This window comes from Cupressus sempervirens, chromosome 10, assembly GCF_028749045.1.
Source record: "Cupressus sempervirens isolate cs-2001-9-10 chromosome 10, ASM2874904v1, whole genome shotgun sequence".
In the NCBI taxonomy this organism is placed as follows: Eukaryota; Viridiplantae; Streptophyta; class Pinopsida; order Cupressales; family Cupressaceae; genus Cupressus; species Cupressus sempervirens.
In genome coordinates, this window is record NC_143127.1 from 322,841,593 (window position 1) to 322,860,883 (window position 19,291).

Below are 19,291 nucleotides of genomic sequence, written 5' to 3' on the forward strand. Positions count from 1 at the left end.
TTTGTATGTTTCATATTAGTTTTAGATTTGCATATTTCGAAATGGTTTTGGTTTGTATGTTTTGAATTTGTATGTTTCATAGTGGTTTTACATTTGCATGTTTCAGAAAATTTATATTTTAATTGTTTCATAATAAAAATGTTATCATTAATGTGGATGACAATGTCATCATATTTATGAAATTTATATTGTATTAAAGTTAATAATTTATTTAAAATAGACAAATCATATATTTAGTTTATATTTTTTCATTATTTAATTAGATTACATATGTGTTTTATTTAAGTATTTTTCACAAAAAAAAAATGTATATAATGTTTATGTTTGTAATGTTTGAAAAGTAGAAGACAATGCCACCATATTTGAAATATTATGATCTAAATGTTTCATTCAAAATAGTTTTGATTTTTATTTATCTTATTTTGAATATTATTCATTTAAAAGGAATTATGTTCATTTCTAATACTTGTTTATTTTGATTGTTTCTATATGTTGATGTCTGTTTATAAGTTTGCAAGTTAATATTGGAGTTGTGGATGCCTTGAATGGAGAATCAAACATTATTATTACTATCCTGACTACTTCAGTGGCCTCAAATGATTTCTTTAATACTAAGTTTGACAAATACTGGCAAATAATTAAAGAGTCATGCACACATATAATGAAAGTTGTGGAGAAAATAATATTGTTAATTGAAAAAGTTGAGGAAATATAAATAATTAGATGAAAGATGTAAAAAAATTCATATGTGACACATATGCAGAAGTAGATGGGTTTCCCTCAATGGCAAAAGAAGTCTATCACGATCATTGTTCAAATAAAGGTTGCAATACAATCCTTATCATTGAAGAATGTGACATGTATTTACACTATTGTAGATAAATGTTATGTATATAGTTCAATGTTGTCTCCTATTTAAGACTAAAACTTTTTCTAATTACTTGTATTGGGAGTTGTGTTTCCCATTTTTTCTATGTAACTTTCATGAAGAAGAGAACAAGAATGAATAAATTTACTTTTATAAGAGATGTCTTCAATGGATGTGGCTGCTAAATATGTTAATTAAGAGAGAAAATCACAAGTTTACATAGATCTCCTTCATGATAGGCATGTTTATTGATTACAATTCTTAATCATTGTAATAAACCTTGTGTTAACATTAAAAAAATTCAACAATATATAATGGTCTTACATCATCATGGAGAAATATTTTCCATCAAATTAATTCTTATCTATTTTTTCACAGTTTTTAAAACATCCAAATAGTTTTTTTGGGACTTATAATTCCCCTCTCATGAACAAGATACAACTAAAAATATTCCACTACTAGATTGTTTTTTAAAACCTATATCCTAACTTTGACTATATTTCTACTCCAAATACTCCAATGCTACACCTAAATCTCATAATTCCCTTAACCATGTCCCTTTTTTTAGTGTAATATTTAAACCACTTATTTACCCTAACCATAACACTAAGTGTCATATAAATGAAATTGTAAACCTTAGATTCTAACTCTATATGTGACTGTATTAAGGATTTAGTAAATTATATAGTTGACCTTAACCCTATATCTACTAAGTTAAAGAGAATATATATATATATATATATATATATATATATAGCGAGAGAGAGAGAGAGAGAGAGAGAGAGAGAGAGAGAGAGAGAGAGAGAGAGAGAGAGGAAATCTCTAGAGATTGTAGGAAGGTATGGGAGAAGTAGTGAGTACATTATAAAAATATATAATAATATGTGTCATAATTGTATTGATCATGAGCATTTTAATAGGACTAACTCACATAAAAAATTAACCTAACAGTTACCATAGCGCTAACTTAAAGTGTAATAATAGTATTAACATGAATTGTGATAGGAGTAGTAAACCAAAAATTAACTTAACTACTATAATAATGAAAAACCTAACTCTAACTCTAATTGTAATCCTAACACTATTGCTAACCCTAACCCTTACCCCAACCCTAACAATTACTCTAACTCTAACTCTAACTGTAACCCTAACCCTAACTCTGACTCTAATTCTATGCGCAACCGTAACACTAACCATGTATATAACCCTAACTCTAATCCTTATTGGAACCCTAATCCTAATTCTAACCCTAATCCTAACCCTAACTCTAACTCTCACCCTAACTTTACCCCTAACTCTAACCCTAACCCTATTTCTAACTCTTACTCTAACTCTAACTCTTACTCTAACTCTAAGTCTAACTTGAACTCAAACCCTAACTAAAACTCAAATTCTAACCCTAACCCTAACCTTAACGCTAATTCTAACCCTAACTCTAACCCTAATTCCAACTCTGATCTTAACTCTAACCCTAACCATAATTCTCACCGTAACTCTATCTCTAAGTCTGACTCTAATTCTAAGTCTAACCTTAACCCTAACCCTAACCCTAACTCAAACCCTAACTCTAACTCTAACTCTAACCCTAACCCTAACTTTAACTCTAACTTGAACTCGAACCTTGATTCTAACTCTAACCCTAACCTTAACTCTAAACCTTACTAAAGCCTAAACCTAACCCTAATTTTAATCATAACACTAACCCTAACTTTGCTCCTAACATAACAATATCCTTCAAATAAAAACAAATTAATGTTATTTAATAATTTAATGGAACTTTTTCTAAGGTAACCCTCGGGATTTTTTTTTAACATCAAGTGTTAAGGATTGAATTGTCATAGTCTTCAAAACAGATGGATACTCATAGCGTCCGCTCATAGGCAGAAGTCTCTTTTTGTTTTGTAAATGTGCGCTCTCCGTGAAAAGCGTTTCAGGTCATTTACTCTCCGACTCGTTGGGAAGATCTATCGGTGATTGTCCTGTTTTCTGTTGAAGGAATCAGGAGGCCTGGAAAACTTAATATGGGTGGGAAAAGCATAGGACATGTTCTTATGATCCCCATTCCTGCACAGGGCCACATTAATCCCATGATGCAGCTCGCCTGGAAGCTCGTCTCCGATGGTTTCAGCGTTACCTTCCTCAACACCGATTTCACTCACAACCGGATATTGCAATCCACGAATACAAACCCTAACCCTAATAACCTTGACAACATCCGAATGATATCAATTCCTGACGGATTACCGCCCGATGACAAACGCACCGACATTCGAAATCTATTGCAGTCATTGGAAAACAGCATGGCACCGTCCGTGATTGAGAGGCTGATTGAGGAGATAAACGAGAGGGAAAAAGAGCGAAAAATCAGCGGCATAATAGCTGATGTGTGGACGTGTTCTGGGTTAAAAGCGGTGGCCGATCTCTATCACGTTCCCCTCTTCGCTTTCCATACATCGCTTGTCGCCAACTGTGCCATCCGCTGCTTTGCTCCCAGGCTTCTCTCTCTTGGCATCCTTTCTCCACATGGTAAGACATGACACCCAATGCTCTTAATTAGTACTTACAATAATTATATCTTTCTTTTCTGTTCTTATGAGACCGGTCTTGTGTTTCTTTGCTATTGAAGGAGCTCCCAAAGAAGCGGAGAAAATGAAGTATATACCCTCCATGCCGCCGCTGCGCTCTGTAGATCTCCCATGGTTGTACAGCGGGGAGAAGATGTTTAAGAGAGGCATTCGAATGGGAGAAGATATAAAGCAGATCAAGTGGGTCCTCAGCAATTCCTTTTATGAGCTTGAGGCGCCAGTGGTAGAAGAGTTATCCAGAGAAGTGAGCGTATACCCAATCGGTCCTATGATTCCAGACGAGTTTCTGATCGAGGGGGAGAAGAGGACTACTGCAAGCAGGGCCCTCCCAAGCTTCTGGGCAGATGATATGGAATGTCTAGAATGGCTGGACAAACAGAGTACCCGATCTGTGATCTACGTGTCCTTTGGTAGCCTGGCTGTTTGGAGCCAAACCCAAGTGGAGGAGTTCGCGGCGGGGTTAGAGGCTGCCCAAAGACCATTTCTGTGGGTTGTGAGGTCTGATCTAATGGAGGGAAGCAAACCCCTTTTGGAGGAAGGGTTTCTTGAATGCGTGAGAGAAAGAGGCTGCATAGTCTCATGGGCTCCACAGTTGAGGGTGTTGTCTCATCCATCCATAGCTTGCTTTGTGACTCATTGTGGTTGGAATTCTGTACAGGAGAGCATCACCATGGGTGTGCCCATGCTCTGCTCCCCTTATTTCGCTGATCAGTTTCTTAACCGCACATATATTGTGGATGTCTGGAAGATTGGACTGCCTTTGGAATCGAATAAGGATGGAATAATAGAGAAGGGGGAGATTGATAAAGCTCTTGACAGAATGCTTCGGGGAGAAGATGGCGCAGAGATAAGGAGGCAAGTCACCAAATTAATGAGAACCAGTAGAGATGCTATGAAGCAGGGGGGGTCCTCGTTCAACAACTACAGTATACTTCTTCACCAGATGAAGAAGACTATTGATTGAATGACAAAGATTCAGGCAGCTTGTAGCTTAAACATTATATTCTAAGGCGTGATTCCTAGGTTAAAAGTGTTAAATAGTTAGAATTGAATGACCTTTTCCAGGCTTAATTTTCTACTTAATGTGTGATGTTTAACAGTGACTGATTTGCAACACCTCTACCATTGAAGCGATCATACACATATGAGGGCTAAGTATTCTATTTACGTATCAAAATTTAGATAAATAGGTAATATAGATAATATGTAAACAAATGTATAGAATGTGTATAAAAATAAACTTAAATCTAACTTCACAAAAATTACATCATATATATCAATATATACTAATTAAAACATTCTTTTTAATTTTTAAAACAACCAATTCTATCATTACATTTAGGTGATGCTTGCAAAGGTAAGTCTTATAGAGAGGTCACCCATCTCAATACTACACCTTCCAAGGTTAAGTCCACTTAGTTTCCTCCTGAATGGGATACCAAGCTAAGTGTGCTTTAACATTGGAGGAACTCGGTGATTAAGTGTGCTTCAATTGTAGTAGTATTGGGATGGGTGACCTTCCAAGAAGGTTCAATACTTAGCCTTAGTGAGAATCACCTAGATGCAATGAGGGCTGAGTGTTCCACTCAATCTAATTAGAGATGGTTTCTTGTCAGTCACTACTCATGAAACATGAATCAATGATTTTTACTAGAAAACTATACAACTAAAGCTTGATAGCTATAATTCTTCCTCTATAACATTTATTTAAAAATTTTGGTCTATATAAATATCCATCTTTCATATAATCACAATCATTTGACTACAAATTGTCATTTTGAAAATATCAAAGTTGATTTAATGTAAGTAGTTCAACCTTCCTGAAATTCTTATTAAAATGTGGTCAATACTTGCCTCTCCTACTATAGATTGGAGCTAACCAAATCAATATTTGCATTATTTGATGTTATGTATTTTTATTTAAATATATTCACTTGCATATCTCCTATATCCATTGACATTCAAAATTCGTCCTTTAGGAGCATTTGAAATATAATTAATAGAAAAATACTTTAAATCTAGATGACGTAAAAGGAGTGACAAATTTTTAGACATTATTATAGGGTGATTAAATCTTATTTTGAATTCCATTGAAGACTATGTCTATAAGGCTAGGAAAAAGAAAGAGCAAGATAAATCCTTTTATCTTATTTCCTAGGGTTTCATGAATAAACTTTACAACTACCACCTTTCCTTAAACTCATTGCTTTTGGCCAACCTACTAGCTACTATCACTTCCCAAATATCCATGGACCTTGGCCCTGGCTCAAGCCCCCAAAAAATAATAAAACCCTACATCTAAGGTAAAAATAAGCCTCATTGATTTGGATATGAACACGAGGAGCCAGAAGAATGCTCAAAGAACTAGTAAAAGACTCCAACTAGAGAAATAATCAATATCTTTATTTCTCTCTCTTTCTATCTACTTCCATCCCTCCCTTTGTGTGTTCATTTCTATTTTTATCTCTGCCTACACCTCCACCTCCATCTTCTTCTATTATTTTCTCCATGTCTCTATATCTCTTATCATCTTCATACATATGATTTTTTTTTACATGAAACGTGATCATATTTAACATATAATTTTCTACACATTTTATGAAATTTCAGTTGATATGTTTAAAAATTATAAATCTGAAAACTATCAAATCAAAAGTATACCATGCCAATGAAACTCACTTGATATATTGAAAGGTTTTTAAAATGAAATGTGTTTAAATATAACCCATCATCAATATTGTACAACTTGCGTCAAACTATTAGATTGTTATGTGTAGATCATATGATAAAATATACTTTATAATGGATAAGATACAAGATTTAAATAACATTCCTAAAATTTGCAAGCATGACTCAAAAATTAAATGTGACTCATAAGTGATATAATAAATTACCCCACATTCCCAAACAATAAGAAATCAAATTGTTTCTCATTGAATATTACAAATATAATCTAAACTTTATTTGAACCATAGATCATATAGATTGATGAACAAATGGGAAGAAATAATAAAATGTCGTGTAATTTCCATAAGCATTGTTTACTTAGATTTAGTAGGGAGATGAAGGATCCTACAAATCCGGGGCTTCACACACAAACATCTCATTACGAAAATTCAACCATTCTTTGGAAGGAGATGGTGATTTGGTTCTTTATCACGTGGAATGAGTGGGGGAGCCTTGGGGGTCTAATTGGATTGATAGAAAATCAAATAGTGAAGGATAATTTAAATTTGATAGGAGTGGGCTCTTACATTTGGTAAAGACCACCAATATGATAGTTTCCATACACACACAAGGGAAGGTTTGAGATAGCAAATTTCTTTGTAGAGTAATGTTGGAGAGTGATGAAACCATTACACAGTATATGTGGAGCTTCGATGAAAATTATTGTTCTTGGATGCTTGTATGGAAGCTTGTGAATTGCTCATATAGAGATGTTAAGGGCGGAGATTTAGTTTATAAATTATATATGAAAGTAAATGCTAATAAAATATGATAACATATTGAAATATAATAATATATGTTATGTTTGAAATATAGAGTAGGAGAGATAGAGGAACAGAAAGCAATAGAGAGAGACAATATAGAGGTAGAAAGAGTGATGAAGAAGGTAGTTAGGAGATAGAGGTAGGGATGAAGACAAGGATAGACTTGGAGATTGATATGGAGGAGAGGGATATATAGAGAAGAAAATAAATTTATAAAGACAAAAAAAGAGAGGGGTGAATAGAGATGGTAGAGATAATTATATATAGAGGATACATAAAGAAAAAGAAGAGAAGGGGAGCTATAAAATGAAGAGAGAGATAGGAAGTGGTGTGTGTGAGAGAGAGAGAAAGTAGATAGAGAAGGAAATGAAATATATTAATATGTAAACAAGAGAGAATGAGATAAGAAGAGATATAGATGTTGAGATAGATTGATAGAGAGATAAGGAAATTTAGAAAAGATGAGAGGGAGAGAAGAACAAAGGAATAAATAGTTAGTTGAACTCCAATATAGTATTGGCATACCCATTGCATAATAAGGTGCAATTTATAGTAGATAGTCTATAGAAGGAAGTACAAAGACTACTACCCTCATTCCATTTACTTATTCATTGATTACACCACATCTTGCTCCTCCAAATTTGCATTCAAAACCCTTGAAAGTGTCCCCATCCTTTTGTAGATGCAAATTCAGGCCACAATCATCCTCATCACCAAATTCAAAAAGCAATGTAGTTCATCAGTTTCCCAAAAACTACACCTCACTTAAGTTGTACCACTCTTTGTAAAAAAGAGGAGGGCGCCTTGAAGGCCTCCGCAATCCTTCACAAGTCCATAAATAAAAAGGGTGTATTTCCCATCCTTCAATTTGTGAATTACATATTTATCGTTAGGGCAATGCAGGGCATTTTGAGCATATGTACGATGTTTTGAAGTGAATGTGTGAGCCAACAAAGAAAGCCTTCTACAGCATTGCAATGAACTACACCAAAGCACGCGTGGACGACCAAGCCCTTGGAATCATTCAAATCATAAATGAGGTCTCATTGTATCCAACCAAATGCTTTAACCTTCAATATGTCAAGATTTTTTTCAGTTGAAACAATGAGCTATTTTCTCAAACTGAAAACTTTATGAAATATGAAAAAGGGAAATGGAAATTGGAATCACCAATTCTAATTTCACTTCTGGAGTGGAATCACCAAATTCTTATTTTGGGTCAAAATTGGAAATACCAAATTTGATTTTATTTCGTCTTTAGTACATCTTGTCTGAGATTAGCCTGTCCCAAAATTCAATTTCTAATTCAGATTTGGTACATCAAAACTGTAAAATTTTAAAAGTACAGTTCAATTCTGACAAACAAACATAGCCTGACTTCATTATATTATGTTAATCAATCCAAACCAATATTTACAAATAAAAATTAAATAATCATTACTATTTCACATTATAGAAATAGAAATAAGAATTTATAATTGTCTCTAAATAATCGGGAACGTTATCCTCAATTACAATTATTACTATTGAAGGCGACTAACTTTACCTGGTCTGCTGAGAAGGGTAAGGCTATCCTCATTAATGGAAATACAAAAACCGAAAAGATATCAGGTCATCTAATTATTTTTATCATTGAATGAAAAGATTTAGGCTTCCGAGTTTTTCATTGAGGAACGTCTCTTCGCTAGAATTAAGATATGGGCCATTTTTCATATCAATCTTTTGAGCATGTCAACACTAACTTCTGTCTCATTATAAGTAGACGTTCAGCCCACCAAGATTCCGCAGTTGCGTAAACATTCAGACTTGTTTAACTCTTCTGTGGTGTTGAAGAGAGCGCCAGTCATGAATCTGCGTACAGACAAAATAGATAATAGATATTCTTTGGCATTCAGCGACTACTCAAAGTGGAAACCAGGTGGGATAACCTTCAAACTCATCGGTCTCATCAATATTCACACGCTCCGGTTGGAAGTGATAAAGATCCAATAATTGAGTGATTATCAAGTTGAGAGATTATAGGTTTTTTAATATACAATGGCCCACACATCCAATAATTGAGTGATTACCAAGTTGAGAGATTATAGGTTTTTAATATACAATGGTCCACACAGTATGTCATATTTATTGATATAAACATCACAAGTGCCTGTGTGTTTCTTAACATTCAATATATATCATCCGGTTCATCATGTAAGATGTCTTTCCTTTTTATGTAATGCAATCATGTATATATACTGTTTTGTTAGTTATGAAAAGTCACTTTCTATTTACTTTCAACAATGTAATATTTTACCTAATATCTAATTTCGCAAAAAGAGGGGTAAAAATTTATTAAGACAGAAAGGAATACAACAAGGAGAGCTCAACAAGGAGCTCGATCCTGAGCAACAATATCATCAAATTCTTGCACCATCTCAAAGGACAGTTGCCCCCTATCCCTAATATTCCAACCCAGATCATGACTAGAAGCCCATTTGGCTAAACAATCAGCAGGTCTATTCCATTCTCGCGGAATATACTTGAACCTAATGAACTAAAAAGAGGAAGAGAAGAAAAGAATCTGCTTAACAACAGTGGCCAGCTGCCAACTAACATCCTCAAGCTCTTGCGAAGAAAGCATGTTCACCACCACCTGGGAATCAGACTCACAAATAATCTTACTCCATCCCCACAAGCAACACTGTTCCACAACATATAAAATAGCCTGAGCTTCCATGAGATTGTTAGTATAATCACCCTTATGAATTGAGAAGAAAAATTTAACATTCCCAGAACTACAACGAGCCACTCCGCCAATACCAGCCGGACCAGGATTCCCACGAGAAGAAGCATCAGTGTTAATTTTCAGAACTCCATAGGGAGGAGGAGTCCAGTGCCCATCCCGGTTAACCCGACCCTTCCTCTGATGGTGAAGCTGCTTGGACATAGAAGGAAACCTATGAGCCGCAACCCCATCCTGCAGATGAAAATTGAGGCGATTACAGATAGCAAGATCAACCAGATCCATAACCCCCATCAAGCTCACACTTCACAAGAATAGTTTCCTAGAGAGAATGTGATATTTTCCACCAAAGATGCAAAAAGCCAAGCCGAACATCTTGGAATATGCGACGATTCCTCTCCAACCAGATATGCCAAAGCATGAAAGATGGGCTAGCAATCCAAGTAGCATGGAGAGAAGAAGACTTGGAGGGAGCACTACCCAAGCGAGCCCAAAACTCAAGCAAAGAGGAAGCATGCCGACAAGAGAAATCCCAAGTGCTCCACCAAAGGTGCCATATCTAAGTAGAATAGGAGCAATGGAAGAACAAATGGGAGACAGACTCCTCTCCATTACCACACAAAACATAATAAGAGGGGCCCTGAAATCCACGTTTACAAAGATTATCCCAGGTAAGACAACGGTTGTGAGCCACTAGCCACATGAAAAAATTGCACTTGGACCAAGAAACTTTATTCCAGACTTGCTTCCACCAAGGGAACTCAACATCCCCAAATAATTCTCTAGTTATCTCCTGATACCCAGCAGAGACATGATATTTACCAGACAATGTACTGCCCCAAGCCAATACATCTGGACCAAGCAAAGAGGAACACTCTCTAGAGGCCAGAATTTGAGAAAGCTCCTAACGATCCATGTCTGTACCTCCAGGAGGCCAATCAGAGGAATGCTTCCATCTATAACCAACAACAGGTCCCAATTGATAAAGAGTCTTGTAATGAGCCACTTTATCCCATCCAGCAGCAAGAAAAGAGGCACAAAGAGGCTGAAGATGAGGGTATATGGATAAAATGGAAGGGAATCCATCCCAAGCATTAGACCAAAACAAAGCCTGAGAACTTCCTTTACATATCCAGAATAGACCCCTCTTCACCAACATCGCACCTGTCTTCAAAGTATGCCAAACCATTGAGCCACGACCTTCAAGAGGAAGTGCAGAAACAGAGCAAGGATCAACACCATGAAAATATTTATGAGTGATAATACGAGCCCAAAGTTGATGCTGTCCAGAGCACCATTGCCAATAAAGTTTAGCAGCCAAAGCTTATCTACTCAATAGAGCAGAACGAAGACCAAGACCACCCTCCTTTTTAGGCCTACAAATAGTTGCCCAATTAAAAAAGCTCCATTTAGTACTATGCAAATTACCACTCCAAAGGAATTGTCGAGAAAGAGCATCAAACTCCTTGAGAAAGTAAATAGGTGCAGCATGAACCATGCTTCTATAAGTCGGAAGAGCTTGGATAACAGCTTGAAGAAGAGTAACCCGGGCAGCAGTAGAAAGCCATCTATGAGTCCAATGATTTACCTTATCCTGAAGCTTGGTAATCAAATTTTTCCAGAAGAGACGTGGCTGCCTGGAAACAGCAATAGGAATGCCAAGATAAGTCAAAGGAAGTGAACCTATTTGAAACTGTAGGATACCAACAATCCTGTGCTGAATAGAATCAGGAGTGTTAAAAAAGTAAATGAAAGATTTGTGCTCATTAACTTTCTGGCCTGAAGCTGCCAAATAAACGTCCAAAGCATGTCGAAAGGCTTTAGCTTCCTTGATCCTAGCAAGACCGGCAAGAGCAGAATCATAAAAAAATTGAAGATGGGAAAGAGAAGGTAAGCCATTACCCCACCGCCAGCCTTGAATAGAATTCTGGGACACCTGATGCTTAATGAATCTGCCCAAGCCTTCAGCCATGATGATGAATAGATATGGGGAGAGAGGGTCACCCTGGTGGAGGCCTCTAGAAGCACCAAATAGTTGTGAAGGTTGACCATTAATAAGAATAGAAAAAGAGGCAGAAGTAACGCAACTCATAATCCAACTCACCTAGTCAGAGCTAAATCCAAAAGAAAGAAGAATACTCCTTAGGAAGCTCCATTTAACTCTATCGTAGGCCTTAGCCATATCCAGCTTAACAAACATGGATCTCTCCCTTGAAGTAGCCATAGAGTGAATAGCCTCAGTAGCAATAACCACCCCATCCAAAATTTGTCTTCCAGCAACAAAACCACCTTGTTCTTCTGAGATAATAATGGGAAGCCACCTTTTCAGTCTCTCAGCAATCAGCTTAGTAATAACTCTGTAGACCACATTACATAAGGCAATTGGTCTAAAAAACTCCAATTGATTAGCACCCTCTCTCTTAGGAATAAGAGTCAAGAATGTAGAGTTCAAAGCTCGAAGCATCTGCTTGCTAGCATAGGATTCTTTAACCACCTCCAACAAATCACGATTAATGATGTCCCAAAATTCCTGAAAAAATTCAACTAGAAAACCATCAGGACCAGGAGCCTTCCCCTTAGGCATGCCAAAGACCACCACCTCCAGCTCTTCCAAAGAGATAGGACGCATGAGATAATCATTCATTTCCTGAGTGATAAGGGAAGGAATACAGGACAAAATAATATTTTCTTCATTATCAGCAGGAGGAGAGTCCTCAGAGAAGAGGGTAGAGAAGTATGAAATAGCCTCCTGGAACAAAGCTGGCAAGGAATTCAGTTGGATACCTTGAGAATTAACCAAAGAAGAGATAGTGCTTTGATTCCGGCGAGATTGCACTGTTTTATGGAAAAAGGTAGTGTTTCAATCACCTTCTTGGAGCCAATCAACTCGAGCCTTTTGCTTCCAAAAAATTTTGTCTCGAAGTTCCCATTCTTCTAGAGCTCTAGAAGCAAGGGATTCAGCCTGGCCAAGATCCTCCGAGAAACCTCGATCTCTAATCTCCCTTGTGATGACATCAAGATTTTCTCGAGCAAGCCTCTTCATAAAGTGAAGATTCCCAAAGCATTCCCTATTCCATATCTTGAGCTGCCTTTTAACATATTGAAGCCTTTTAGAAAATGAGAAGATTGCAGTACCATATGCAGGGGCACCATCTTTCCACCAACAAAAAACAAAATCATGAAGAGAGGAGTCACGAAGCCACATCAACAGGAACTTAAAAGGAGGATGCTTCGGAACATAAGCCCCTATAGCAAAAAATTTGATTGGCCAATGATCTGAACCCCTCCAATCAAGGATTTCTGAAGAGATAGTAAGGGTGCCACTAAGCCAGAAGCAAGAAACAAGAAATCTATGCAGGTGTTCTGAGATAGCAGCAACACCAGTCCTGCGATTATTCCAGGTATAGAGGCCATTAGAAGGCTTAACATCAGAGAGATGCAAAAGAGATATGTGTTGCCGAAGAAGAGCAGAAGAAGGCCCCAATCTAGCCAAACCACCATGCTTATCTTCCAGACTTAAAACTGAATTGAAGTCCCTTGCTAACACCCAAGGATGATAAGGATGACAATTTCTAACATATTGAATATGTTTCCAAAGTTCCTCCTTTCCCACAAGATCAACAGGTGCATACACAATAGTAACCATGATTACCTCTCCTAAGTCTAGAGCAGAAGCTACCATAGAGAGAGCTGAGCGAGAAGACATCCAGCCAAGAGGAGAAATTTTTTGAGGATCCCAAGATATAGCTAAACCACCAGCACTGCCTGTTGCCCCAACACACTGGCATTGGCCACGAGACCAAATACTAGAGGCATGTTGGACCATAGACTCCATAGAGAGCTTAGTCTCTTGGATACAAAAAAATCAGGACTATGATCAACCACCAAGTTATGAATAGCCTTTTGTCTAGGGATGCTATTCAACCCCCTTACACTCCATGAGAGAATAATCATCATTGGGTAGATTTGGGAAAATGAGAATCCAAAGTTTTCACTGAACCAGACTCAATCAATATATCTCCTGTGAGTTTAATCTTCGCTTGGTCTGTTTTGTGCCCACTCCTTAGAGGGGGAGAAGAAGAAGCCCGCTTAAAGGGTCGAGGCAACAACCCCAAGGGGAGAGGAGATCCCTTGCCCTTACTTGATGGTAGCACATCCTTAACCAAGTCAGCCAAAACAACATCATCATCTTCCAACACTGCAGGAGTCACCAGAGCTACTGTCACAGGAGCTACAGGAACCTCACAATTCTGATATACTACAACTTGAGATGCTCCACAAGCATCATTAGGAATAGATGTCTCATCTGGGCAAGCTGGATCAAAAGAGATAGGAGGAGGAATACCTTCCTCTAGAACCATACTATCCAGCACCTCAAAATGGTTAAAACCTGAATCAGATAATCTTTCTTTCAAAGGCCTCTTTTGACCACGTCCCTTAGCTCGAGGACGAATAGGGGTAAACCCATCCTTATCCTGCATTGGAGCCTTACGCTTACCTATAGCATTTTTTGGATTCATCCCCTTAGTAGTATTAACCATTTGAGATTGTCCTTTCCCTATAGTATCTGCCAAACCACCAGAATTTCTAGCTGTAGACCGATCCACTCCTTTGAAACTCAAGTTACGGGGGCACTGCCGTAGTAAATGACCATACTCATGACAAATCCGGCAACGGAAAGGGAGGGATTCATAATCTAACTGCTGCACCTAAGAAGAATCCCCCAGACAAATTTCCAAAGAATCTGGTAATGGGTTATTCAAATTAATTTCAACACAAATTCTAGCAAAAGAAATAACCTTTTTATCGAGGGTTTGATGTGCGATCGCAGCTGGCTTCCCCAACAAAGCAGCAATTTGTCGAAGGATGTCTTCACGCCAAAATTCCAAGGGAAGACGAGGCAAGCGAACCCAAACTGGCACTGTTGAAGGGAGATCCTCAGCAGAATTAAAACCTGAATGCCAAGGTTTGACAAATAACCCCACATTGTTGTAGAAATAAGGGCCTCCTTCAAAAACATGATCATGATTAGACATGCAAAAGAATACAACAAAAAAAAAACTATTCCCTGCCAACATAATCTCCATATCACCTTCCACCTGCCAAGAGCGGCGGATCCATGCCTCAAGAGCAGATAGGGAAATACGGATTCCAAGAAATTTGCATATCAAAGCATGCTTGGTCCAATAATCAATGTCCTCCATTACAACCATTGGAGGAATAACCAAAACAGGGCGATCATGGCTACGTGGAAGACAACTATTAACTTTTTTCAGCTTGGAGCTCTCCCCTAAATAAAATGATTCAGATCGCATTGCATGCATAGTTGGAGAAGAACCATCTGTTCCCACCAACGGAGAAGAAATCCTAGGCCCTGCCATGCAAACAATAAAACCCCCAATCAAAAATTGACTGCAGAAGATTTCCAAAAACACCGACGCAAATTACGTCCAGCAGCTAACAATCCAAATAGAACAGGAAAATAGTAAAGATCAAAAACCAAGAACAGGCTATGGGAAAAACCCTAGCCCAGCCAGCAGCCAACGCTTCTCAGAGACTCCATTGTCCATTAACTTTCAAAAGGGTTTGTGGTAAACCTAGTGTGACTCGAACCAGAGTTGATGCATAGCACCGAGATCATTAGCCTAACACTATGCCTCATGACTCGCCTTCACACCAACTCGGCTACTCACTCACCCTTAAAGGGTTTGTGGTAAACCTAGTGTGACTCGAACCGGAGTTGATGCGTAGCACCGGGATCATTAGCCTAACACTAAGCCTCACGACTCACCTTCACACCAACTCGGCTACTCACTCACCCTAAAAGGGTTTGTGGTAAACCTAGTGTGACTCAAACCGGATTTGATGCGTAGCACTGGGATCATTAGCCTAACACTACGCCTCACGACTCGCCTTCACACCAACTCAGCTACTCACTCACCCTTAAAAGGGTTTGTGGTAAACCTAGTGTGACTTGAATCGGAGTTGATGCGTAGCACCAGGATCATTAGCCTAACACTACGCCTCACAACTCACCTTCACACCAACTCGGCTACTCACTCACCCTTAAAGGGTTTGTGGTAAACCTAGTGTGACTCGAACCGGAGTTGATGTGTTGAAAAGGGTTTGTGGTAAACCTAGTGTGACTCAAACCGGAGTTGATGCGTAGCACCGGGATCATTAGCCTAACACTACGCCTCACGACTTGCCTTCACACCAACTCAGCTACTCACTCACCCTTAAAGGGTTTGTGGTAAACCTAGTGTGACTCGAACCGGAGTTGATGCGTAGCACCAGGATCATTAGCCTAACACTACGCCTCACAACTCGCCTTTACACCAACTTGGCTACTCACTCACCCTTAAGGGGTTTGTGGTAAACCTAGTGTGACTCGAACCGGAGTTGATGCGTAGCACCGGGATCATTAGCCTAACACTACGCCTCACGACTCGAAAAGGGTTTGTGGTAAACCTAGTGTGATTCGAACCGGAGTTGATGCGTAGCACCGGCATCATTAGCCTAACACTACGCCTCACAACTCGCCTTCACACCAACTCGGCTACTCACTCACCCTTAGAAGGGTTTGTGGTAAACCTAGTGTGACTCGAACCAGAGTTGATGCGTAGCACTGGGATCATTAGCCTAACACTACGCCTCATGACTCGCCTTCACACCAACTCGGCTACTCACTCACCCTTTAAAGGGTTTGTGGTAAACCTAGTGTGACTCGAACCGGAGTTGATGCATAGCACCGGGATCATTAGCCTAACACTACGCCTCACGACTCGCCTTCACACCGACTCGGCTACTTACTCACCCTTAAAAGGGTTTGTGGTAAACCTAGTGTTACTCGAACCGGAGTTGATGTGTAGCACTGGGATCATTAGCCTAACACTACGCCTCACAACTTGCCTTCACACCAACTCGGCTACTCACTCACCCTTAAAGGGTTTGTGGTAAACCTAGTGTGATTCGAACCGGAGTTGATGCGTAGCACCGGGATCATTAGCCTAACACTACGCCTCGTAGCTATAATTATATTTATTTTGTTTTTGCTAACTATATATGGTGATGATACATGATACAATCAATTTTATTTTCAGTCACAAATGGCTCACAAAATGATGTAAAAACATCACTCTTAATTCTCTAACTAATATTGATCATTTCTTTTTATGATATTCAATTTTCTCTAATTTTTAATATTTTTGTTTGAATTTTTAAATTTGTCAATCATTTTGAATGAAATATCCCTAGATAAACTCCCTTGCCTCACATTTATAAAGAGTAATGCTTGGAAATGGAAGAGTGGTTAATTGAACAAGATTTTGAATCAAATTTTCCAACATTTATTATTTAATGAAAATTAATTTTACCTAGAGGTAGGAAAGTATTAACAAAATGATTGATTTTAAGGATTTAGATAAAAAGAAGAAGTAATTATTCCTTCCACAACATCTCATGATCTTAATTAATGTCATTATCCCCTCCCTAAAAAGCATCAAGAACTCCCCTCCATTGCCTGTCATGATAGTAACCAATGTTATAACCCTTTTTGGTAATCGAGACACTTTCAGCCCTTCCCTCGAGCTAATGATCCCACTTCATATGAAGATCTACTCAATTACTATATTCCATCTTATGTTCTCTTTTAAATCAAGAAGAAAATAATATTCCACTCCATTTTATAGCCCCATTATGTATAAATAAAAAAATGGTTTTTTAAAAATCAATCTCATGATCCCAATCCAAATAAAGAAGAAATTATCCCTTCCATGCCCTCTTACATGACTCTCTTCAATATTAAGATAAAATAGTATATTTACACCATATTATTATCTCCTCCCCTCCTCTCCACCCTATCTCCTTCTTTAATATAAAGATCCTAGAGTTTCTCCTAATCCTCCTCATGGTCACAGTGCTTCTCAAGATCCCAACACTCCTATCAAGTTATCCACAAACCTCAAAACTATTGAATGAGTTCCTACAATTTTGTCCACTATGGTTTCCTCCTATAATACTCACTCCTTCCACACCATATACCCTTGAAAATGAACTTGCATTTTACTTCCAAACTAAAAAGAATCTTATTAAAAAAATATTCTTCAAACACTTCATTATTAAAGGAAAATTTTAGGCCTAAATGATCAAGGCATCTTAGAACCCCTCCATATCACTATTTAAGAAAGACATCAAAATTGATATTGAATTTTACTTTTATATGGAGCCCAATGAGACTTAGATGTTCATTTCTTCCAACTTTTTAGTGACATAGTTTAACCCCTCTTTTGTCAACATAATTTCCTCACATATTCTAACCTCATTTTAGTAACTAACATAAGTATTTTGAGGGCCAAGAGTATGAAAAGGACTCCCCGAGGAATATGAAAAAAGCAAGAGTGAGAACAAGGAAATTAAAGGCAAAGACCATGGAGCTAAATAAAGACTTCAAGGCATCCATCGACAAAATTAAGTTTATGAAGGAGGAGTTGGTCTTAGATCTGGTGTAATGTTTGTTGTACAGGTTCCTACTATTTTTTAGTGTCTTGTATTTTTTTTGTGTCCTATTTTAGTTTATTTTCTTCTTGTTGGTTAGGCGGGTAACTGCAAGAAGCTGGGTCTTAGGCAAAAAGTGGAAGTGTTTTTCCTATTTTTGAAATTTCTTGTCAATTGATGTTAAAATTTGAAGCATTTATAGATTGAATATTAAAAAAATTCAAAAATAAAAAATTTTAGTATTCGAAATCTAGTTTTTGAATATATAATATATTTGTGTACCCATATGATAGATTTTGTTCTTGGTATGGATCATTAAAAACCACCTTTTCAAAATGCCTATTTTAGGACCATACCACACTCATGTATGAACACCATAATTTGACATAAATAAATGAATTTTCATAAATCCCTATAAACGGAGTTACCTAATACACCTAAGATTGATGACAATATTTTTTCTTAATTTGTATTGTAGAACTTTTTATTATTAATTATTAATTGGGTATAAAGGTAAATTTTAAAACCTCTCATGTATGGATGCCATAATTTGATCAAAATTTCACTTTAAAAAAAAAATTATCCTCAAAAGAATCACATGCAGATTGATGACATATAAAATAATTTAAGAAAAAATTTAAAATAAAAATGTTATAAAAGTTTTAGTGAACTTCACTATTTTACATTTAGCTACCACCTTTCATTAAAAAATAATGCAAAAATAGTAAATAAAATCAAAGTACTATAAAATTTATATTTTTAAAATTAGGACTATGAGAGCTCTAATGGGCTTTTAGTTCATTAAAAATTTTGATCAGAAAGACCCTCTAAAAATCATAGCAAAGTGTGAATTTGTTAGTTCAATTCCTTAGCCAAATCTTGAGAGGTCAAGGCATAGACTTAGCCAAATCTTGAGAGGTCAAGGCATAGACTTGGTCTCACCAAAACTATCCTGAACCAAAATCCAAGGTAGGAGAAAAAAATCTTGCCTAATGTTGTAAGAAACAGGCACCCATTATTTGAAAACCCCCCCCCAAAAAACCAAATTTTAAATTTTTAGAAATGGGTACCCATTTTTTACTTTTCAAAAACGGGTACCTTTTTCTTAAAAATACAACTTTTTTAT

At 37.3% G+C, this 19,291-nt stretch overlaps 1 protein-coding gene across 1 annotated transcript; it reads left to right on the plus strand.

Moving 5' to 3' along the window:
* The first annotated feature begins 2,657 nt into the window (after positions 1 to 2,657).
* LOC149533918 (UDP-glycosyltransferase 83A1-like) lies at positions 2,658 to 4,524 on the plus strand. The gene is made up of 2 exons (XM_089804865.1): positions 2,658 to 3,394; positions 3,495 to 4,524. Exons 1-2 carry the CDS (start codon positions 2,890 to 2,892, stop codon positions 4,415 to 4,417), a joined length of 1,428 nt encoding a protein of 475 aa, XP_089660991.1. The 5' UTR covers positions 2,658 to 2,889; the 3' UTR covers positions 4,418 to 4,524.
* Positions 4,525 to 19,291: the final 14,767 nt, after the last annotated feature.

Bases quoted from the DNA above. Each gene is read 5' to 3' on its own strand.
- LOC149533918 (XM_089804865.1), top strand. From the start codon at position 2,890: ATGGGTGGGAAAAGCATAGGACATGTTCTTATGATCCCCATTCCTGCA. The intron at 3,395-3,494 runs GTAAGACATGAC...TTGCTATTGAAG, and splicing joins TGGCATCCTTTCTCCACATG to GAGCTCCCAAAGAAGCGGAG.